This window comes from Coptis chinensis, chromosome 6 (assembly GCF_015680905.1).
Source record: "Coptis chinensis isolate HL-2020 chromosome 6, ASM1568090v1, whole genome shotgun sequence".
Classification (NCBI taxonomy): domain Eukaryota; kingdom Viridiplantae; phylum Streptophyta; class Magnoliopsida; order Ranunculales; family Ranunculaceae; genus Coptis; species Coptis chinensis.
In genome coordinates, this window is record NC_141461.1 from 70497145 (window position 1) to 70521089 (window position 23945).

General features: G+C 34.9%; 2 protein-coding genes across 4 annotated transcripts; one reads left to right on the forward strand and one right to left on the reverse strand.

Annotated features, from left to right (window-relative positions):
* Positions 1-7493: 7493 nt before the first annotated feature.
* On the forward strand, positions 7494-9078 carry HB-2 (homeobox protein 2). Its single transcript, XM_086566802.1, has 4 exons — positions 7494-7785; positions 7902-8227; positions 8330-8409; positions 8517-9078. The coding sequence occupies exons 1-4, from the start codon at positions 7614-7616 to the stop codon at positions 8839-8841; spliced, it is 903 nt and encodes a 300-aa protein (XP_086422928.1). The 5' UTR covers positions 7494-7613; the 3' UTR covers positions 8842-9078.
* Positions 9079-11352: 2274 nt separating this feature from the next.
* Positions 11353-23704, reverse strand: LOC147494234 (U-box domain-containing protein 35-like). Of its 3 annotated transcripts, none has more exons than XM_086566800.1 (10): positions 23252-23704; positions 22777-22997; positions 21966-22084; positions 21765-21886; positions 18503-18702; positions 17505-17794; positions 15843-15944; positions 14671-15099; positions 12930-13691; positions 11353-11788 (listed from the first exon to the last, which is right to left on the reverse strand). In XM_086566800.1, the coding sequence occupies exons 2-10, from the start codon at positions 22967-22969 to the stop codon at positions 11606-11608; spliced, it is 2400 nt and encodes a 799-aa protein (XP_086422926.1). In that variant the 5' UTR covers positions 22970-22997; positions 23252-23704; the 3' UTR covers positions 11353-11605. The 3 variants fall into 3 exon arrangements, with proteins under 3 accessions (XP_086422926.1, XP_086422925.1, XP_086422927.1); XM_086566799.1 differs by having other exon boundaries at positions 22777-23000; positions 23252-23391; XM_086566801.1 differs by lacking the exon at positions 23252-23704 and adding an exon at positions 23076-23188.
* Between the last annotated feature and the right edge of the window lie 241 nt (positions 23705-23945).

A 23945-nucleotide genomic window follows, 5' to 3' on the forward strand; every position in this document is an offset into this window, starting at 1 on the left:
TAAGAGAGTACGTAGGCAATCCAAATGGGTTCAGCCGATCAATTCAAATGACCTCTTTCCCCATCTTAGTTTAAAACTAAAGAGAACAAATCAATTTGATTTCTCAATCATTTCCACCCACTTGAGCTGATCACTATTCATCAAAGGTGACATACAAGATCAATGGTATGAAAATGGGTTCATACAGATTCTAAAGAAACATCTAATCTTCGTGTTTGGATTGCACTCTGAGTTGGTTGACACATTTTATAATTGATTTTGTATTAGAGTCAAACATTTGATGAGTATGAGTTGTAGGGCTGGCAATAGGTTAGGTAAGAATCGAGACCCGATCCGGTCCGAACCAATAAAAGTGGGATATTTAGTTAGCATGTTAGACCGGTTCTGGTTCTTGAAAATCAGAACCGGACTCTTATTGGATTGGTTATAAATTAAGTATGTGTATCAAACCGTTATGGGCCGATCAGTTTGAAAATTTGAACCTTATTCTTTCAAAATTATTTCACTATATAAAGATTCAACAAATAGATAATGTATGCAGAGTTCCTAGTGATATATTTTTTTTGTTTGTAATAAGCTTTAGTAACAGGTTTTTGAAAATACTAAACAAGAGTTTATGAATTCAAGGTTGTAAGCTCTTGTAATGACTTTTGATTAAGGAATGAAACTTTTCATGTTTAATTAATATGCTATGGCTTTTGGATTTATGTACGTTTATTTATATTTTGCAAAAAAAAAATAATATTTATATAACAGAAATTAGTATCCAATTACAAAAAAAAAAAAACCGGTCCATCCGGTCCAAATTAAGGTTATTGGTTTGGAACAGAACAAATTCGGAATCAAGAAAAAGTTTTCAGTTCGGTTTTGATTCTCTAACTCAAATATCTAATCGGGTTCGGTCCGGTTATAGTCCTACATTATTGAAAACGGAACGGTTCTGGAAATTCATATATCAGACCGATCCAACCCAATGTCAGCCATATTGATGAGGTTGATGATCCTTATTTATCAAGTACGTAGTCCAATTTCATATAATTGGGAAAATTTTCTTATTGTTACGGCATTTTGTATCATTTCAAAACACGCATGTCTCTACTCCATCTTTTTGCACCAAATTGCACAAGCGCATCAAAATTTTGTGATTTAATTTATCTACCCCTAGTAGAAGAAGGTTGAAGAATGATTTAATTGCACCATAATGCACTTTGAGGATTTAGAGTGTAATGTGGCATTTTGTAAACAATACATCTGTCTGCACGTCAATATTGCGGCACATTTATCAAGAGGTTACATGAGAGATTCATACCCAGACAAAGTGTTGCTGTCAAAATGGGGGGTTTGGAGAAAGCTTGGGCGTGCACCAAGGATTAGTCAATGCAAATGGCTTGCGCCACATCCACCAGTATTGAAAATCAATGTTGATGGTTCAAGCTTTGGAAATCTTGGTCATGCTGGATGGGGAGCTGCTTATAGAGATGCACTTGTGGTCTGTCTGCAGTATGAGGATTGGTATCAAAACTAACTTATTTGCTGAATGCGCAACTATAGTAGGAAGCATAGAGATTGCCATTGCTCGAAACTGGTTACACCTTTGGGTGGAATCAGACTCACAGGCGGCTATTTCTGCTTTTAGTTATGAAGCTATTCCATGGAAAATGCAAAGTAGATGGGCAGCCTGCAAGTCAAGGGTATAGTATCTTGTACTATCTCATACGTGGCGTGAGGCTAACTTCACAGCTGATGTCGCTGCAAAGGTAGGAGCTACTTTAGGGAATCACGAGAAGTTAGTGTATGAAGGAAAACCCCATATATTTATAAATGGGAGGCTCCTAATATTTTATGAGCATGTCTTCAGTGCGCAGGTCGTATGGTGCGCAGGTAATTATGGGCCTATGGATCAGTACTTTTGTCATTAAATATACACGCACCCTTGGTATGAGTGGGCGAGATGTAATGGCGCACCATACATCTCGCGCACCATAGATTTAGCCATATTTTATATTCCAGATTTGACTAGCTCTAAGAAAGTAATTAATTAACGACAAAGTAGTACATTATTTTTTTTTGTAATTATTTTTTAATCTCTTATTAATATATTCTCTTACTAAACCCTAAATTCTAGAACAATAATAGTTATTCCCTATGTGTCCTTTTACACCCCACATGCCTAATATTTCTATGATAGTGAGTTGTCGCGAAATCCGACATTCCATGGCAGCGGGTTGTCGTGAGTTTCCACATTCTACGACGGTGAATTGCTACGAATAATTTTTTTCTTTTTTCACTACAAATTTTGAACACCGTGACATGCGCGAGTATATAAAAATTGAGGAAGTTTGTTGTCGTGATAGTGGAGGGGTGTAGGGGTGTACGTCAATTTATACAATTAATGGAGGAGTGCTAATACTTGAGAATTTGTCAAAAGGGTGCTAATCCCATTAGTAGAGGTGTAAATACCGCGCCCTTTATAAAACCAATGAATCATTTTGGTAATTTTTCAACGAAAATTGTATTCAAAATATTTCAACTTCCTTGACTATGAAATAACGGTCAAAATATGTTGACTGAGACGGTGAGTGAGTCTGGAGGGGGCAAACCTAATTTCCATAAATTTTGGAGTTAAGTCTAATTCTTTTTTCAAATGGGGGTGCAGTTCAAGAAAGTTCGATTGAGTCAGAAATCTTGAGTAACTCAATAAGTTTATCAGAGTATGTAGGTTGGTGTTTGAGTCGAGCTTCGTCTAGCTTTAATATACTTAAGCTTGGCTTATTTTCGTTAAAGCTCGATGGATAAAAAACTAGTCGAGTGTTACAAGTACTTAATCTTCTAATTCATTCCCTGTATTGCATTCATCATAAAAACAGAATGCCAAATTTTGCGGATTTCCACTCTTTTCATGGAAAATGTTCCTGAAAAGTGCTCAATTCTTCTCAACAACTTTGCCAATGCAAAAAACTTTAATACTTGAGGTATACATATATTGCATATAACCAGTAGACCTACCTATGGGGCTTTTGGGTTGACAAACGTTTTTGTCCGATTGTAACGATACCGCTAGCTAAATTTAATAATTTGCAAGTAGAAGATGTCAAGATTCAGGCCCAAAAAAATTATCGAAAAGAAAAAAGAAAGAAAAACACCAAAAACGTAATCACACTTTTCCTTGATATATGCTCAATAAAGTTAAAATTCTCCATTGAAATCAAAGTATCAAACACAGTTGCTAGCTTCACAAAATAGGAATAATACTCATTGTTTTAATGTAGAGTAATTATTAAATACATTTTAACTGATGTAATTTGTTTGAATACATGGCAGCGTTAGCTAGTTAAGTAATTTTTCTCTGGTTTGAATACAATTTAACTGATGTATTAGTTAGTTTGAATGCATATTTTAAAAGTGTTTTACAGTACGGTGTTTAACATGGTGGAGTGGATTATCACAATACTTGGGAATTATCATATGAGATTATGAGCGAAAAAAAAGTGCATTTTTTAACATTTCACCAACTAAATTAACCTTATTAGTCATTAACTTATTACACATACATGCAGTATTGCAGTTACCTAGTTCACGTAAATTTCTAAACGATTTTACCAAAGATAAAATTATAAAGATAATTTTGAAAACTAAAATCTCTTGACATTGTCACTTAAAATTGACAATGATATTTGAACCTAAACAACTAGCTAGAGGAATCTTGAATCATGATTGGTGATGCATGATGTAAAAAATGGGTCGGGTACAAATACTTTTTTGGCATGAAAAAATAAAAACAGATTCGAAATCGAACCAGATCTCAACTTTGTATGTGAGGGTGAGGGTGATGGTGATTGGAAATTGGAATTGAGTGTGAAAATCAATGGGACAAATGAGGAAGCAAATGAAAATTGAAGATAAGTGGGACCAAAATCTCGTGCCAATCACATGGGAAGTGAGTCTCGTACGGACCGGAAGGAAAGAGAAAATAGAGGCCCTGATAAAGTGTTGTCGGATAGCTTCCTAGAGGTGATAATTGGCAAGGAGGGGACACGTGGGACAGCTAGCACGCACTCGTGGGGACACTTAATCATCACCCGACATTTTGCCGGATTTTCATAATCATAGTAATCATAATTTTTTCTACTTCTCTTCTTCATTCCATGCGCTTGGATTTAAAGCTATCTAATTAACCAATTGTTTGACCTATATAACCTCAGTAGTTTTCTTTAAACACACAAAATTTAGATAATGTCTTACATATAGTCTGCACCTTTTAGAAAATGTGCTCTTTGGATATATAGAAAGGAATTCTTTCGCAATGGTGAATAGGTGAGGACTAATGAGATGTTAGATAGAGATGCTCATGCACTATAATAATTCCTCATAAATCGTTGTAATGACAAGAGATTTTTATTCAACAGAGAAATAATGAGGTTTTTATTTATTTATTAAAGTCTACAAGTGTTCATTTTCAAGTTAAATATCTCGACTTATAATCGCAAACTGGTCAGATTCTTGTGGATTGCATATTTGCAATATGTGGAAACTTCGCAGAGTAGGTGCCTGCAAACTGCAATGCACACTCTGTTGTACTACTCTACAATCAGGGGGCAAATTTTAGTAACAATTTAAAGAATATTAAAATGATTTTACATGTTTTTTCAAAATTGAACATAAAATTTTGTTATAGCATTATACATTGTTTTTCCTTTATAATACTATTGAGCTGAATTAACAATAAATTGAGCTTGGTTAGTTGTTCACTGGGCAATAATCTCTTGAGTTGTGAGGACAAATATCTGAGTACAAAGTTTATACAAAGTGTTGCGGTTAGGGGTGCTAACGGGTCAGTTTTGGGGTTGGATTTTAGCAGTTTTGGTTTGGATTTTATTATTTGCGGTTCTATCGGTTTCGGTTCTCAACAGTTTTAGTATGAGAATTATAAAACCCGACCCAAAATCATCAAAACCCACAGTTTTTTTTTTTATTAGTTTCGGTTCTAATTCAAGTATTTATTATTTATTATGATTATTAAATAATTTCAATAATTTAAATAATAAAACTTTTTTTTTTCCTACAATATTTTATGTATAAGTAGTGATGTATCAACAATCATATTTACATCAATCTATTAACATATATCAATTATATACGTTAAAACATTTACCATTCATATGATAATTTCAAACTTTGATATAGAAATCAAAATAACTAAATATCTAACCCCAAAATTTTGATTTTTTTTTATGTGCATACACATAAATTTGTTTCCTTGTATATATTAACTCGATCACGTACACATGCAATCACATATATTTATTTATTTTGATATATTTTACGTGCATACACATATATTTGTACACGTATATTAACTCGTATTTTAAATCGAATATGCAAGTACATGTGTCTTACAATTATATTATTTCATCACTAATTTATAATGTAAATACTACATATTGGTTTATAATAAGTGCGTGTACCACAATATATCAAACATGTGTATTATATTTAAATATACACGTGCATAAACTAATAAATATAAAATGTATTAGTTAATTCATAATATACATATTGATATTATTATTAACATCTATGATACACTTGTTTAACGTATTGTTATAAAATATATATTTAACAACACACATTCACTATTATACTATAGATTTTTACATGTAAAAAATATATTTTATATTATAATGTACGAGTTTGATTATCTTAAATGTAATATAATACTAAATTTCATATATCAAAATCATAATAATCGGTTTCAATTTCGGTTTGAGTATCCCGAGTTTTTGACTATTTGGTTTTACGATTTCAGTTCTTAATGACCCGTTTTAAATGAGTCTAACTTTTTAAGACCCCGGAACATTGAGTTCGGTTAGGAGTAATCCACTTGCCGTGGTCTAGCAAAAATGAAATAGAAATTTAAAAGAAAATAATTTTGAAAGGAACCACGTGCAATGCACTCTATCTAGATTTAAAAAGAAAAGGTACCAAAGGAAAAGGGACTTTTAGGTAATTTTAGCTATCACCTAACGTGATATGGACATTTAATAAGAGAGCAATGATGAAGAGTCTGCTTTGTTCATTAAAAGCAAACAATAGAGTGGCAAATAAATGTAAATTACTGGACCACAAAGGATAAAAAATGAGATGGGGACCAGTTAGTATGAAAACCCGGGAAGAAGGAACAAGTGGGTTGATGATGAGGATGGGAGGGCAAATGATTGTAGGGAGTGCGTGTCGCGTAAATAGGGAACACTGTGACACGCTCGGCTTTACTACTGGGACCACATGTCACTTTCTTTCTTCTCGAGATCTTCTGTCCACGTGTCATACAAGACATGTTGGTCCACGTGAGTTCCCCAATGGTTTTCCCCCTCTTTCCCTCCCTCCCCACGTGACCTCCACTCTGCTTTGTCTCCCTCCCAATCTCACCTTATGACTTGCGTGACCACCCACCACTTGCTTCAAGTGTTCACAATTCTGACCGGAATGTCAGAAATTCCGTTAGATATTTTGTTTTTTCAAAAAAACAATATAATGTCGAAATATTGATAATTTCAAAATCCCAAACTATACTTGCTTTCCTACTACACTTATCACTGTTGTACAAATGACTCCAGAGAGAATTCTCACGCTATGCTTTTTTCTTCCATTGATTTTTGTTATTCCTTTTTTTTCTTTACAAAAACCAAAGTAAAAAAGCTGAAAAAATAAATAAATTCCTAGCAAAATCGTAATATCCAACTTCTGAGGCCATCACAGCAGCTAAAGTAGACATCTTTTACAATTCAACGATTGCCACGTATGAATTTTTTTGTTTATGTTTTCAGATTCACATATCAATTGGTTGCATTATTATGCTTTTTTTTAAAAGCAATACTCGTATCAATTATTTGCTTTTCTTTGAATTTTTATGATTACTGGATATATGTAAACTCTAGATATGGACGAACATTATAAATCAGTAAATCAGTCAATCATAAATATCTCAATCAAACCATTAATACATTGAAATTCCCTACTAATATGAAAGTACACAAAAATACAAAACAGATTCATAAATGTCAGTTGAGTAAAAAAAAAGAAAAAAGAAAAGAGAAATCTCGTGTCCTACACGCTACGCCACTCCTACGTGATATCTTAGCCTTTTTGCCCTCAAACATCTACAAATAGCGAGACCACCATAACAAACCAAGCAACAATCTCATCAAGCCACTCAAAAGGGCAGATTCGTAACTAAGAAAAAAAAAAGAGCATTAAACTTCCTTGTCTACTTTGCACAGTTCCTTTTAAAGCTTTCTACGCGAAACTGACGAAAAAGTCCGAGTAACCCCATTCACTTAATATTCTCTATTTAGTCAATGGTCAACGCAGAAAAACCGCTCTCACAGTGTTAAATAAAACTGAAACTAGTTGTGCAGTTAACTTAACCAGAGTAAAAAAGTTACTATCCAGTTAGATTGAGTTAAGTTATATCAGTAGTCATGATTGTGATAATTGGGACCCTGACACTAGTCATGATTGAAGTCTCAATAGAATCTGTCTATATAAACTCACACCCTTCTTCTCTACTGTGTACTTAAAAAGCTGCAAGCAAAGGGAAAAAAAACCACCTAGAAATGATGGTTGAGAAAGATAATTTGGGTTTGAGTCTGAGTCTGAACACAGTAGAGAATCATCAACAACAACAATCATCTTTACAGTTGAATCTAATGTCTCCATCTGTTTCAGTTTCTCCATCACCATTTTTAGCTCAAAGAAATTCTTGGAATGATCTTTTTGCCTCTTCAGGTATACTTTTTTCCCCCGGATCTGTTAAAGAGGTTTTTTTTTGTTGTTAAGCCTTTACATGCAAAGCGGTTTTTTTTTTAATAGATCTGTGATGCCATTTGATTTGATTTGAACAGATCGGAACTCAGAGATGTATAAAAATGAAACGAGATCTTTTCTAAAGGGAATTGATGTTAATAGAATGCCGTCTTCAATAATAGATTGTGAAGAAGAAGCTGGAGTTTCTTCACCAAATAGTACAATATCTAGTGTGAGCGGGAAAAGAAGTGAGAGAGAGACTACTGCGAATGGGGAAGATAATGACCTTGATGAAAGAGCTTGTTCAAGGGGAAATAATAGTGATGAAGAAGATGGTGATAATTGTAGAAAAAAACTTCGTCTTTCTAAAGATCAATCTGCTATTCTTGAAGAAAGTTTCAAAGAACACAACACTCTCAACCCTGTAAGCACCCCCGTTTTTGTTCATTTTTCATGTGAGTGGCAGTTTTGTTATTTTCTGTAAAGTTAGTGGTATTTATTTTGCTTTTTTTAATGTTGTGAACAGAAGCAAAAATTGGCTTTGGCTAAACAATTGAGTCTTCGGCCAAGACAAGTTGAAGTGTGGTTTCAGAACAGGAGGGCAAGGTGAGACATTAGTTCATTTTAATTAGAGTTACGCTGTTTTTGGAATAAAATAATTAGGAGATTAAGTTATTACTGTTCTGTCCCTAACTTGGTTATGTTAATTGCAGGACGAAATTGAAGCAAACAGAAGTTGATTGTGAGTACTTGAAAAGATGTTGTGAGACATTAACAGATGAAAATAGGAGGTTACAAAAGGAAGTTCAAGAACTAAGAGCACTTAAACTGTCCCCACAATTTTACATGCACATGACCCCACCAACCACACTGACAATGTGTCCATCTTGTGAACGTGTGGCTGTTTCACAATCATCTAACGGGTCAGCTGCTCCATCAACAGCAGCTCCATTGGGCCCCCAACAACACCGTGGATTGCCATGGGCTCCAAACCCAGTTCATCATCGACCGTTCGATCTGCTCCGTCCTCGATCGTAGCCCAATGGCAATCTCGTAATTTTTGTTTCGGGAAATTTATAGATCTGATTAAAAATTGGGGGGTTGGTTAGGATATCGGTTTAGTTCTCGCCTTGTTTTTTCTTTGGCGTATCTGTTATGGTTGGTAGTATTTTCTTGTTGTTGCAAATGCAATAGAGAGATAGAGAAAGAGATTAACTGTGTTTTGGTGTAAAGTTTATTCTAATCAAAGACTTTTAAGGTTGTGTTTCTAATCGATATCACATGACTTAATATTTTATTAACAATTGAAAGAGATTATATGGTCGGGGTATTTCCTTGGATTCTTTTGATAGCTGGAATGGGTTTATTTGGCAATGTTTGTGTATATACGGAAAATTATTTTTATAACCAGAATTGAAAGCTAGTGACATGAATTGCATCACAGAATGTCAGCTAAACTTGATTAGGTTCCAGCTATACTGATCAGGTTCCAGCGGTACTCATATGATAGACAAATTTTAATTATTTGATCATTAAGGTTTGTTGCCTAGTTACATGTCCTATTCTTTTCTTTTCTATTTTCTCTAGTGGTTTACACTTTACAGTTTGATCTTCCAATAGATTATCCCCCCAAAATTGTTGGATCTTCAGTCACATGTTTTACTGGACGGGCCTCAACTGTGAAAAATTTGGAGCTACTGATGAATTGAATGCAGTGTGGACCTAGAATGATAGAAGTACTGTGATACTGTATGAGAGCAAGTCCAATAGGTGCGACACGAAAGTCCATATAGCACTCCAAAAACTAAATAATCATTCCAATGGGACTGCTAAAAGGGTTTTAAATTTGGTTTGTGTTATATACCCAACTAAATTTGTGGCATTGTTTAGCAGCGGCCAAAATTATGTTTCGGAGACCGACAATATAATTTCTGCCCTCTATGCGTTAAATTTCGACGGATGGCAGAAATTGTGTTGTTTGTTGACTTAAACTTGCAACTAATGGACAGACGACAAAGTTTCTTTCGTCTGTATGTCTTTACCACTTCAAAATAAGAAACCACCATTGGAAAGACTTTTGTATTTTGGCTGTCAAATTTGACACTCCTACCAAAATGCCAAAAAATACTAACGTGGCATTCTTTAGCAGCTCCTTTTAGCAAGTTTCCATTGGACTTGCTCTGACAAATGAATACAATAGGGATGTGGTGTGATTTTGTTTTTGTTTTTTTTTTCACTAGAAATCATACCTTACCTCCCATTATAATATAAAATGTTGGGATATGGGTATTTATCGATACTCAATTTTCTGATATGTATTGTGGATATATAATTTTCTTTGGGAATATTTTACATTGTTTCATATGTAAATATTGACAAATATTGTAGATATTTCTTGATATACCACGATATACAATTTATACTAGAAAGTAAGCCCGTGCGTACGCACCGGCTCTTTTAAAAATTTGCTTAACAATCATAACAAATCGTGATTCTTATTTTCATCGCTAACCTATTTTAATTTCCTAACAAATTGTTTTAATCAAGTCTTAAAAACCCGTTTTAATTTCTTAACAAATTGTTTTAATTATATTTTAAAACCCCGTATTTTTTATGATACTATTTGAGTTTTGGTTTTAAAAGGAAAGGAGATTCCCGTTTGAAGTTGGATTCTAAAAAGAAAAGAGTTTTCCGTTTTAAGTTAACTATTAAGTTGATGACGTGTAATTTTAATAGAGTTCGAAAAATACCCCTTGTGGGAGCTTTAATATTAAGATATAGATTTATTTAAAATATAATGATAAATATTAAATAAAATTGTTACCTAAACAAAATATCACTAATATTGTTGAAATATGGCTAATATTTGCAGTCTTATATATTTCTAAAGTCTAAACATATAATATTTATGTATCCCTTGCGTCCCATTACTTAAAAGGAATAATGTTAAAGTTCAGCATACACTTCGGAAGAGCCTTGATGTGATTTTGTTTGATTTCACATTTTGGTAAGATGTTAAATTGACCTTTGATCTTTATAAAAAAAACAAAATTGATCTTTGATATGTTGCTCATCGCATATGAACTTTAACCTAGATAGTAACGATTATGGGTGATTCTGTGAAGATTAACACAGAAGGGAAAGGAAAAACTATGTGAAGATTGTAAACAATTCATGGGTCCGTAAAGGAGAATTCTCATACTGGTATTCGTACTCTTCTTTCAATGGTACGAAATTCAAGCAAGAATTTTCTACATGAAGGGCTACGCACCCATGCCCAATTAAGTGATGCAAACTTGTTGTAGGTGGCGCCGGCCCAAACAAGTAGTCTTGGGCTCTTGGCTAGTTTGTTGGGGCGATCCAATTCACCTAAATCAGTCATGAAGTTCAACTTAAACTTTTAAGATCGTTGAAGTTTGAAGTTTGAACCACATACTCAGCAGTCAGCACACCCTCTAATGATGGATGAACCAATTAGCTAAAGCCCTATTTGCTTGTAGAAATAGTCACTTGCTTTAAATGCCTACAAATTCTACAGAAATTTACATGTTATGGACTAAATTGTAATTATTTACAAAATGCTTTAAATGCCTACAAATTCTACAGAAATTTACATGTTATGGACTAAATTGTAATTATTTACAAAATGATTGTTTCTTCAAAGTTCAAATCCAAAGATAATAATACTGAAATGGAAAAACACTAACTGTTCCAATGCTAATATATGTGATAACTTGTTCATGAAAAACTGGTTCATAGATCTTCCAGCAAAAAAATGTGTTGTGTACTGGTCTTGTTGGTGTCACGGCTTCTTAGACTTCCATTCCATAATTGCAGAAAGGAGGCTATAGTTTGGTATGAGATTCTTATCAGGCAAGGGAAGACTTGTCATTGGTGATTTGTCATTCTCCTTGAGCCAGACTTCTATTGATTTGCGGTCATAGGTATACCCATCAGCAGCAACATAAGGATCTTCCATCACTTCCTGTGTACAAAAAAATTCAGCCTCCCCGTGTAAAATTCCAACTATGCATGGCTCGAATTCGTAAATAAATATATAGCTAAGCAGATTGAGAGCCATTAAGAATTAGATATGATCCAGAAGAAAAGGACTACTACTCTAATGATGTATCCGAATTTTACAAGATCTATGAACATAAATAAACTCCATGAAAAGGATGACAGAGATATATTGGAATTCGAAAACAAAGGTACATTTCTATTGTCTCAGACTCAGAGAGAGAAACAGTGTTTGTCTGTTTGATTAGATGGATGGACTATTGGAAGTTTACTTTCCAAATGAAAATTGGGGTTGTTCGGTTCTTAAAAAGATCAAGGGTGTTTGATTGCACATGGGAACTTCCCATGGGAAGTTCACTTTTTAGTACGCCATTTCATGATATAGGAACATGCAAGGGAATTTTTGGCCAGGAACAATTCTGATGGGAAAAATTAAATAGGGAGGGCATATAGGAAGTTTTATGGAGAAAGTCTTCAGACCAAATTCTAGAAGAGGGTATAGCTAAACAAGTAAGCACATAGAAAACATTTCGAGTGTCACTTGATTTGTGTCTGCGAAGGAAAATACAAGTATTAATTTACCTGTATTCTACAAGCTTAACAGCCTAAGTTTATCCCCAGGACAAAAACGTTTCATTATGAATAAAAGGCAGACTTCATTAAACATTTTAGTCAGTAGTCAGGATACACCAGTCTCGGCCAATTCGTCGCATAACCAATGCTAGGGATGCTTGAAAAGATAAAACCAACACGCTCCACCAATCACGTAGAAAAATAGATATCGGATTTACGATCATAATTATAAATAGACACTAGGCCTGGTTAACATACTTTTGGCACGGAATGACCTATACACAGAAAGGACACATAATTCGCCGCTGAAAAATGAACAGGCACACCTCAGAATTTGAAGTATCCATGTAACTCGTACATGCCATATTTAGGCATGAGAACTAATGCATGTGGGGATCCTCAACCAACACATGAAAATAACAATTGTATTATAGTAGGTGCAGCATGAGGCTGATGTGAATAGACAACATCTCAAGAAGCAATGATGATATTTAAAGATCATAAACTTAAGAAAGAACATGCAAGGCACTGACCTTAAGTAGTGGGCAAATGAAGTGATTTGGAGGTGCAGGTTGGGCACTAGGAGGTGAATGTGAGGCCTTATTAGCAATCTGCTTCAGTTTCTCTAAAACTGGAAGAACTTCAGCATTTAGATCGGGTCTGTCACTTTGCTTCATTTCTGCACACCTGAGTCCCAAAACCACCAGTTCATTTGTCTCCTTGATAGGCCAACTGCCAGCTTTGCAATCCAAAATTTCCATAAACTGTCCATCCTCTAATGCTGTTTCAACCTTGTGGGGCAGCGCTAAGGCAGGTTTAGCAGTCAGTAATTGCAGTATTACCATTCCAAATGCATAAACATCAGATTTCGGTGATATCAATCCACTCCTTTGATACTCAGGGTCTATGTAGCATAGTGTACCAATAGGACCACTGTCCTTGTAGATGGGAGGTTGAGAAGAATTGACAGAAGGAATAGAAGGAAGCAATGTGGAAAGACCAACATCCCCTATCTTGCTTACAAGATTCTGATCAAGCAAGATGTTTGCAGGTTTTAGGTCACGGTGGACAATCGGCCTTGGCTTTGAGTTATGTAGGAAGACAAGGGCTGAGGCTATCTCCCAAGCGATTCGATACCGCTCAAACCAGGGTATTGAGAGTGTACTATTATTCTGAAGCAACCTCTCTTCTAGACTACCATTCTCCATGTACTCATAAACTAAGCAACTCTGCTCTGGACATGCACCAAGGAGAAGAAGCAAATGGGGATGACGAATTTTGCTCATGATATCAAGCTGAAAGGAAGTTGAAGCATTAATAAATATCTGAAGAATAAGTAACCTGCATCGGGGACGTATATACCTCTCCAAAGCATCATGCATTTGAACTTGAACAATTAAGAGCAATGTAATTTAGGCAAAGACAATAACATAGCGATCTAACAATCCCAGAAACGTATAAAAAAGATGAGTATGTTGAAGACAAGAAAGTTGTTTTACATAAAACGATGGAAGTTTTGCATATGTGCATATATATGTAGATCTTCATGTTTTAATATATCCACTGGTATATAAAAAAATATAATTCAACAGACAATTAATAATCCCAGTTCTGTAAATATAAAGAAAGAGATTATATAACAAGATTTATTAGAGTGATTTTTCACGGAATCTCTAATGAACAACAAACTGACTTTTCAGTCGCTGCTTACAGTATCTCATCTAAAATGTTTGTTCAGTAAAATAATCTTTCACCATTCAACAAAATAATGTTCTCAAGATGCGAGGTGTAAACTTTAATGCCAACCTGACAACCCAAATTCCTCACCCGGGCTTGGGAACAGAACTTTACATAATAAAAGACAACTCATTTGAATAAGGCGATTAATGTTGTACTATGCTACCAAACCACACCAAAACAAGTATAAAGTTGATACATACAAAACTAATAAATTTGGGCATCTAACTCAAACCAATTGGCAATGAGTGGAGCAATAATACGATTAATGTTAATATGCAACCAAACAACGCCAATAAAAGTATAAAGTTAATACATGTGGTAATATCAGATTTGGGCATCCAACTCAAAACCAATTTGGGAATGAGTGGAGCTGCCCCAGGACTTGTATATTTTTATGCAAGGCTATAGAAACTCGATATGGGATTATAGTAAATCTCAACAACTATAAAACAACAAAAACTACATGCTCATAAATGATTAGAATGGATAGATCTGTGGTTTTCTTCCCTTCGTATAAGTACAGAACTTTCATACCTCCTGCTGAAATTCTTTTGTACTCGGATTTTCTTTCAAGTGGAGTACTTTAACTGCTGCTGTCACATAATTCAAAGTGCACTTGTAAACAGTCCCATATGCACCCATTCCAATTTTAAGATCATCGGAAAATGAGGATGTAGCAGAGACAATCTCTTCCCATGTGAATCTCTTGTATGGCTCATTAGGACTCTTGAGTGCCTTCTCAAAATTTTGTTTCTCTTTGGCGTCGCGGGCAGCTCTATACTCTGCCTCTTTCCTTTGTGAAGCTTCTATTTCAGCACATTCTCTCAGAAACTCAGCTTCTCTCTTCGCAGCCTCATGTTTTTCCCTTTCCTTTCTTGCTAATTCTCTAGCCTGTTCCTCCCTCAATCTTATTTCTTCAAGCTTAAGTGCATCCTCCGTTTGACGTTTACTTAAACCGGTTAGCTGGTAAGAGAGTGAATGATCAAAATACATCAGCGATAAGATCCAAAAAGAAAAAAGAAAAAAAAGAAAGACTGGTTTATGCACTAGCAATCAAATCTGTCTAATATTGGCCAGACGTGTTGAACCAGAGTCTAAGAATTAGTCAAATGCATCTAAACAGTGAAATACTGTGATTTTTCTACTGGAACATGTGAGTGTTCTCCTGCCAGCCAAAGCATTCAGAACTAAGGAGATATAAACCACATACTGACAGGTACACTCAGCTCAAGCTTTCCACTTCAAACTCTTAATAAATATTAGCCATTTTCTGTCAAGAATGCACACCAGTGGACCTAATTTTCATATAGGTATCTTGTTGTTTTTCAAGGATATTGTTTCATATACATCAAGGAAAACTACTATACTGGGAAGCTATAACTCTGTATAAAGGGGTTGGCCTCCAGTTCAGTTGTACATCTCTTCATTTTAATAGGCAAATCAATGAGTGCAAGCACACATATTAATGCTTGCTCTCTCAGTTCTTACTTATCCAAAGGAGTTCTGAGCTAAGACTACAAGCTTCAAAGATCTCTAAATATTCCTATTCCAGGAAAATTGTCAAGACCTGTGGATCAGAGATAACTCCGACATTTCCTATACCACTACTTATGACATAAACCTCAACTATTTCTCACTCACATAAATGACAATTGGTGAAAAGTTATTTCATTCACAATCTTTCATTGTAGAAAAATGAAACTTACCTGTCGAGATGCATTGATCGTCTCATTTTGAGCTACAGCATACATTCCTCGGGCATGTCTGAGTTCAATTCTCAGCTTTTCTAGCTCAAAATTTATATCAATCTGCAGTTTTGCAAAAAATTCCTTGTTTATAAATCTCACATGTGCAAGATCATAAAGTGAAATGTATCGTACTGTATGAAAAATACAGAGTCCTTTTTTTTTGTGATAGGTAAAGAAACCGTTTGCCAGACAATCTAAAAGTAAAGACATCCCAAAATTGTAAACCTTAGGGTGTATACAGGGTCAATTTCAGTGCAGATTCCATAAGCGGAAGTGGGACCATCGGTTTGCTCACCATTCTTCTTTGCCAGCGCACCACATATATAGTATGACAATATATGACAGCCTCTAAGACGACAAGCTCTATTCTTTGTTTTTTTCTCTCTCTCTCTCTTTTTCCCCTAGTAACTTGATGATATAAATATCAACACATCAGTATCATCATCGTTATAGAAGTGGCAATTCCTTCTCTGAATTTTATCTAGTGGGTTTACAATCTCATGTGTGAATGTAGACTCAATTGAAGGATATAATTCATCTATTACAAACGTACTACAATATTCTATAAGCATCTGAGGAATTTCAACGCAACTGAAAAGAATAAAAAACAGCTCAGAAGTCCGAATGCTTTTCTTTTGGGGATATTTAATAATATAAATAGTTCCTGGATCTATTCACTCATGCATCAATCAAGAAAAGTCTTGTGTCAAATCAACAGTATATGAGAAAGCTGTGGATCAACCCAGGTAAGTCTAGATAAATATTTTAGAATACAATCCTATATGATTTTTCATAAATATTTCAGACTACAATCACTTCTTATAGATTTCTACTTTTCTGCATAATGCAGGGTTATTCTATTCAGGAAATTGGTCAAAAAAGCCAATTTCGGGTTAAAATCACTCTCTAGGACAGCCCGATTTCGAAATAACTTAGGCACATTTCAAATGCAAATAACCCAAAAAGACACATTTTGGGTGAAAATAATTTGTAAGGAGAAATAACCCAGTTTTGAAATAATTTTTTTTCTGATTATACCCTTTATGTTGTTTTGGTATGCACATTGTATGTGCATATTGTTTGTGCATTGCATACCTATGTGTATATGCACATTGAATGTCCATACCCCATTAGGTAATTCACACTAATTGTTGCGCATATGCACAATGAATGTGCATACCATATAGGTCGAGTCGTTTTGGTTGGGGCCGTGCCATTTTTTATTTTGTTTCAGGGGTAAACTTGACATTTTACCATCCCAATCCTTTTCGGTGATTTTGAAATAAAATTGGTTATGCAAGTGATTTAAAGAGTAGTATGTCCTTTTTGCTTGTTCTTATTGAATCATGATACCCCATCTTGTTGGCATTCTGTAATTCTCTAGAGAAACATTTTTTTTTTTATTAGCAAGCCTGTTTTAAATTAGATCAGTAACTCTTCGATGCTGGCGGGGTTCGAGCCCCAGACCTTTGGTATCATCACCCAAAGGTTTTACCAACTTTGCTAGTCGACACATGTCATAGCTTCAGACCTTAATTTTCTGATATAAGTACTAAAACCTAAATAAAGTATACTTCTTTAAATTTTACATATGAGTATGGCTAAAGATGGGAAATTTACCTTGCTCTCTGAGGATGAAACGGTTGAGGCATCAGAGTATGCTTTACCAGAATCCCATGTACAAATATCCGTCTCCACGTTTCTGACACTTGAAATACTGCTTCTAGCCGACTGACCATCTGGGTTATTGGAGAAGGAAGATTCACTTCTAGAATGGCAGATATCAGTTGAGACTGATTTTGATGTAAGACTGCCTTGGTTTATAATTGAAAGATCATGAGTGCCGTGTAATTGAAGAGATGGACAATGGTAATGTGAGTACGAAGAATCCGAGCCATGGTCTGTGCCATCTAAAATAAAAAAAGACGGAGGTAAGAAAGTTCACAACACTCTACAGTATCAGTTTATATTCTATTGGTTCCCGTTTCCATTTCAGAGCATTTTACCAACTAACCATAGTTATAGTTTGTATCAGGTAATCGTATGGGATTCAAATTTTCAGCGCATCTTTAACACATTCTTAAAAATTTATGTATCTATAATTAATTGTCCATAATGCACCCTAGAAAACTCTTGGTACTAGCTAAATAAAGACTCAGTAGCTCCACCCAGAAAGAAATTTAATAAGCCGATGAGGTCTTATTTAAGTTGTTAATTGTTATCACAAAGGATGTTCATGAAACTTGCCAAATGTGCTTAGGATATTTGGAGCAACCAAGCAAGTAAGATAAATATGAGTATATGCTTACAACAGCCATGAAACCACTAGAAAGATTGATCTAGAGTACAGATACATAACAATTGGCACAACAATTTACACTCCTGGTTCTCTTTACAGAGAAATTTTTGGAAGATTCATGACATGGTCCAAAAAGCAGATTCATGGCAATTGGCACATTAAAGCTAAAAACAAACAGAGATGTGAAACATATTCCAGGGATGTAAGGCCAGAATGGATTCATACTTTCATCATAAGAGTATATGTATTTGCATTATTACTGACATAAAGAAGTATATCTGGTTCTTCAATAGATACTTTAAGTGAAAGTTTGAGCTACCTGTTTGAGAGCTGAAATTATAACTTGAGCAACTGGAGGCAGAAGTCTCTGCATCACTACTTTCATTGTTGATACTCCCATCTGTTTCCAACTTGGATCGGCGCACAGATGATAACTTCCCATTTTTTATTACATAAACTGTGCAGAAACTTGGAGTGTGGTCTGAGATTCTTGAGGATATACCCTTACTCTTTAATTTCCTATAAGGAAGTAACATAATAAGAAATGTATGACAATATCCAAAAGAAATTATTCAACTGACATTGAAAAACACAGTGTAAACTAACCAAAGGTCAATTTTCACTTTCACAATCACACCTGAGTCCTGACACTAATTTTTGCACATTAAAAGGGAGGTCAGTTTTGTCTCAGAGGTTCTCTGTTTCCGGTTTTTCTATAGAACCATGCCATTATTTTCTTTTTACTAAAAACAAAAACCAAATTAACAATATCAAAAGACTAATAAAAAAATCTCATCTTTTCATGGATACCCCTCCAGTGCACTACATTATTAACTATTAATCTATCTGTAATAATGACAAAAATTAAAATAAAATAAAATAAAAAATCCCGAAGAAGGAAGCTTGTATTGTGCAATGCCTATCTACACAACCAAATGCTAAAAGCAATTGTACACAAGCCTACTTGGAACTGTTACTAATACTATTAGAGTATTAGTACAACCTGTGTAGCATATTCAAGGACGTCTCTACAATTAAACTCCTCACATGGACATTAGGACAAACATGGAAATTTTTACCATTCAAACATTCCTAACATCCAAACCAAAAATTAAAATCCAGTATTTTTGTAAGGGGAAAACCAGCACTTAACAATTCCATGAGTTAATCTGAGACAAGGCTTATTTAAGGAATGTCTATGTGCTTGGCAGTCCAAACGAAACAAAGATCATATATTGCTTCCACTATAGATATGCTAACACACACACACATTTATGTTCACCTCTTAACAAGTATGATTATAGTAAGGCTGTTGCCGGATGCAGAGTGCATGTCAGACATAACATCATTTTAGGATAACAAGAAAGGAAGCGCTCGAAAATTACTGCATAAAGTAAAGGAGAAAAGGCAATAGGTATGCCCTTCTATTTGTCAAGCAGAAGAGAGTTGCTGCTTTACTCGAATAGGAATTTGGATGTTGTTAAGATGTTTAATATAGTCTCACATGGGACATTGAAAATGCATAACAGTATATATATTCCTAAGCCTCTCCAGTAATTGCCAGTGGGTTTTGAGTTGGATGCTCTTAATGGTAAGATGGTATCAGAGCAGGCTATTGTCTTTGGCCCCAAGCCCCCAAGTCCTAGTTTACTCCATGTCACCAACTTTGTCCCACTTGGGACATTGAAAGCCTTGCGTAGAAATCTATAAGCACATGCCTCTCCACAAGTATTACATTACATGAAAACAAATACGGAAGTGACAACATAAAATGAAAAATGATCATGCTTAAAAACAATTGAGAAATATACAAATACCTATTTCCTTAGATAATAGAAAAAAAAATATAGCATTACTGATATCACTGATTCAAAAACGATTAGTTAGACAATGACTGAAGGTGTGCATCAGACAAAAAAAATTGGAAATTTCATAGTAACACTTTACTAAACCCAAAGAATGTTAAAGTAATAATAAAAGTACAATGGACATTGCTGATTCAAAATCAACAGATCTAAGGTTTCAGGCTAAAGTAGAAAAAACATATGTGAGTCATTATTTTGTTATTTGTTTCTCTATCATAAACACATCTTTAAGTAAGAATTTTCTTCCTTCTGGGCAACGCAATTATTAGCTCACAATAGTAGGTGGGGACATGAAATAGGGTGTGGGAACCCGGCCCACAGTCCAGAGGCTAGGCACCCATGCCCGTCTAATTAGGAGAGCATGGGGGGGGAGCGCACACTGACCAACTCATATAGGAGCTTTTGTGCAAGGCACCTCTAAGCTAAGAGAACCTAAATGTAAATTCAGGGTTAACAAACTTTAAGAACAACTTTGATGTAAAAGATTGGAGGAATATTCAATTAGATGGAAAATCTGGGATCAGTGCCTTCCTTAAGAAACATATAATTCTACGGCTACTATTTTGATTTAAGTACCCTAATTCACTCAAGGAAACATATAGTTCTTCATGTTCATTAAATCAATTCTCACCCATGTATCTCAAACTTAATAACATTCAAAAGCTAAGCGTTATTTGTAATTGGGATTACTTGCTAATCAAGGATTCATAGGTAACTAGGAAATTGATAACTTGCTAAAATAAAGTAATTTGGAAAAAAAAACAAGGAAAATGAAAGCAACTGAAATGTGGAAATGGTGGATGGACCTATGAATTTGTTAACGACATTACGGACGTCATCCAATGCATCTTGCATCAATTTCAATAATAAAGCTCCTCCAATTATCTTTATATGATAGACTCGAACAAGAGCCTTAATAGGACTAGAATTTCTAAGGATACTCAAACCTAAATAAGTGACTTGAACCCCGAATGAATCAACCAATTCTTCAGAAAACGTGAAGAACATCACACTGCAGTTCTTTTACTGGTAGGACAGAATTTTCAATACATAAAAAGGTACAAAAATACAAATTTATGTGGCTTACACTCTTGCTTAAGAGAACACGGCTAAGTTACAAGACACCCAAACTCCAGAACGCTACAAAGTAAGCTCCTCGGAATCTGGATAGAACTCTTCACCCCTATGACATCTTTATTTCACCCCATTGACATCCCTATTTCAAGTCACCCAATGATTACAATCCTCCCAGTTGGTGGACTGGAATGACATTGTTCCCTATGCATGTTGTAATGGACTAGTGCCCAGCTCCACAAACATAACCATAAGTCATAAACTTTTTGGTTAGCTCTTCAAGTTGTTAATCGATCAACGTTAGTACACGTAGAAAATTACTCATTTTCTTTCTTGTCAAGGTTTCATTGCCTTTATATCAAGTAAATAGAAATTACAATTTATGAACAAAATGGGTACTAGTATTTTGTTTTTATTTATTTATTAGAACTTTTATTCCCTGATCCTCTTTTCCACGATGAAGATGGGAATCAAACCCAAGACCTTGAGACCAACCTCCCAAGTCTTGACCAGCAGGCCACTGGACACTTCCAAATGGGTAATAGTCTGCCAAGAGAAGTTATGGAGAAAAGTAGACCGTAAACGATTACACTAAAAGCCAAGACTGGGTTCCAAGTTATTTATAGCACCACTTGTTATTACCATTTAAACCTGCTACCAGGTGCAGCTCCTATGACAAGCTTGCTGTTTTCATACTTAGATACCTCTCTTGATATCGCTTCTACAACATCATCTGCTTCAATCACCAAAACCTCCACCACTACCTGAACACAAAAAGCTTAGAGTCAGTTTCTTTCTTGCCTTTTGTTTTGGTATGGTTCTAGATGAAAAACAAGAACTTACCTTTCTCTCAGTAAACATTTTCTTGTATGGAAGAAGCATTGCAGTTGTTTTCCATTGAACTTCATTCTTATAAGCAGCAGCTACGTCATCTCGTACTTGTGAGATCAGATAGTTTCCCACTGCGAGGACAACATGGCAAACGAAAACACTTAATTGCAGAAAAAGAGGTAGAGAAATCTAATTAGATATTTGTCACATAGCTTATTTTTCTTATTCTTATTCTTCATCTTAGCCTTCTTTGTTTCTTTTTTTTAGGTTAAAAAAAAAGAAAAGAAATGGTTGCTAATGTGAGCCAAACTGTGTACAAACTTTAGTAGAGTGATCCAACTGTGTACAAAGTTCAGTAGAGTGATCCAAATTAACTCATTAGAAAAACAAAAACAAAAGAAAACCAAAATGTCATAAATAAATATATATCCATACTCTTAGATATGATCTCATGGCAATAGAAAATATCAAGTCATAATTCAAATGATGCATTAAGTACAGTTAAGGGCAATCAAGTGAATGCTTTTGTGAAAATGTATTTAGTTTCAGCAATGAAGTGTGTAGATTGAAACCCCATAACAATACGGCACAAGCTTCTTAATGGGACAAGCCCTTTGAATGATTTACAACTAAACATCTGATTCAAGACTAACTAGAGATGAGTAGGAAAACAATACTAAGTTCATTACTATGAAAGAATATAATGATTTACACCCTTTCTATTTGCTTCCTTAAATAATTTGGTGGTCTCTTGTCCTTCTTATAAAATCTTTTATGAAATGGGGAAAAAAATTCAGAATCAAGTAGAACGGGTATGACTTACATGGTGTAGGGACTGTTGTGATCCGCGGGCGGACATGTAACAACTTAAACAGAACCTTTCCCTCCAAATGAAATTTGTCCAAAGCCCATTTAACTGCATATTTGCTGCTTTTACTTCTGGTGACAGCCACAACAACAGTCAAAGAGGGGGGCAACGCCAACACAAGTTCATCTTTACTTCCAAGAACTTCCATTCATTCCTCTACTCTTTTCCTACGCACTCTGCTAAAAAAAAAAGAAAATATAAACACATTGAGACTAGTTGTTCATCTAAATAACAAAATTTCAAGTTTCTTATACTTGTAAATTGATTGGTTCAAATATCACCAAGTGGGCAATTGGTTAAAAAATGAATAGCAATATTAATATCTCCATCACTAATGCACCAATACAAGCCAAGACAAAATTTTACTCTGCATTCAACTCAGAACAAAAATACAAACAATTTCAATCAAAGAAAAGGACAGTAAACATACCAGTTACTAAACTAGGACAAGGAATGGTGTGAAGAAGTCTAAAGGAGAACACCCAAGATTATTTTCCTCCACAAAAAGAAACAGACTTTACAACAAGAGTTGCAAATTTGGCAGAAGAATATTGACTTTAAAAGACCCACCCTAGTGATGTTTATACTTCTCAACGACTTTTCTATGTTATATTCCTCAGACAAGTTTGATTCTTTCATATTCCACATTTGTCATATTGACTTTGGGGTCGTTCACGGGGCAAACTGTCTTTGTCAGTTTGTCTATGCCTGCTCATCCAGTAAAGTTTGTTGGGTGGACTTTTTTTTTAGTAACTAACAAACTTTACAAAAGATTCATGGGAAGTGGAAGTGGGAGTGTGAATGTGGATATGAAAGTGACGTTTGATAGACAAACAAAAACAAGGAAATGAGCAGGAAACTAGGAATTCGTTAGTTTGGTTCTTATTGCCTACTGTGGTGCGATATTTATCCTGTGGACATTTTTTTGGTTTCTGGCCCATTTGTTAGTTGAGTCGGATCGGTTTGGTCTCCAATGGTCATCCACTCATCCTCATATCACTTGAAGTGATTTGTAGGTTCGAAGAGTAGTTTCAATTGGGGCAGTTATTGTTCCATACTAACCATGCTAGTTGAAGTTGTAGAACCAGAGGATTCAATTCAATTTAGTGTATATTTACTTGATT

Bases quoted from the DNA above. Each gene is read 5' to 3' on its own strand.
- LOC147494234 (XM_086566800.1), bottom strand. From the start codon at position 22,969: ATGGAAGTTCTTGGAAGTAAAGATGAACTTGTGTTGGCGTTGCCCCCC. The intron at 18,703-21,764 runs GTAATAACAAGT...ACTTCCTTATAG, and splicing joins CCTGGTAGCAGGTTTAAATG to GAAATTAAAGAGTAAGGGTA. The intron at 15,100-15,842 runs GTAAGTTTCATT...CTCTCTTACCAG, and splicing joins CGATCAATGCATCTCGACAG to CTAACCGGTTTAAGTAAACG.
- HB-2 (XM_086566802.1), top strand. From the start codon at position 7,614: ATGATGGTTGAGAAAGATAATTTGGGTTTGAGTCTGAGTCTGAACACA. The intron at 8,228-8,329 runs GTAAGCACCCCC...TGTTGTGAACAG, and splicing joins AACACAACACTCTCAACCCT to AAGCAAAAATTGGCTTTGGC. The intron at 8,410-8,516 runs GTGAGACATTAG...TGTTAATTGCAG, and splicing joins TTTCAGAACAGGAGGGCAAG to GACGAAATTGAAGCAAACAG.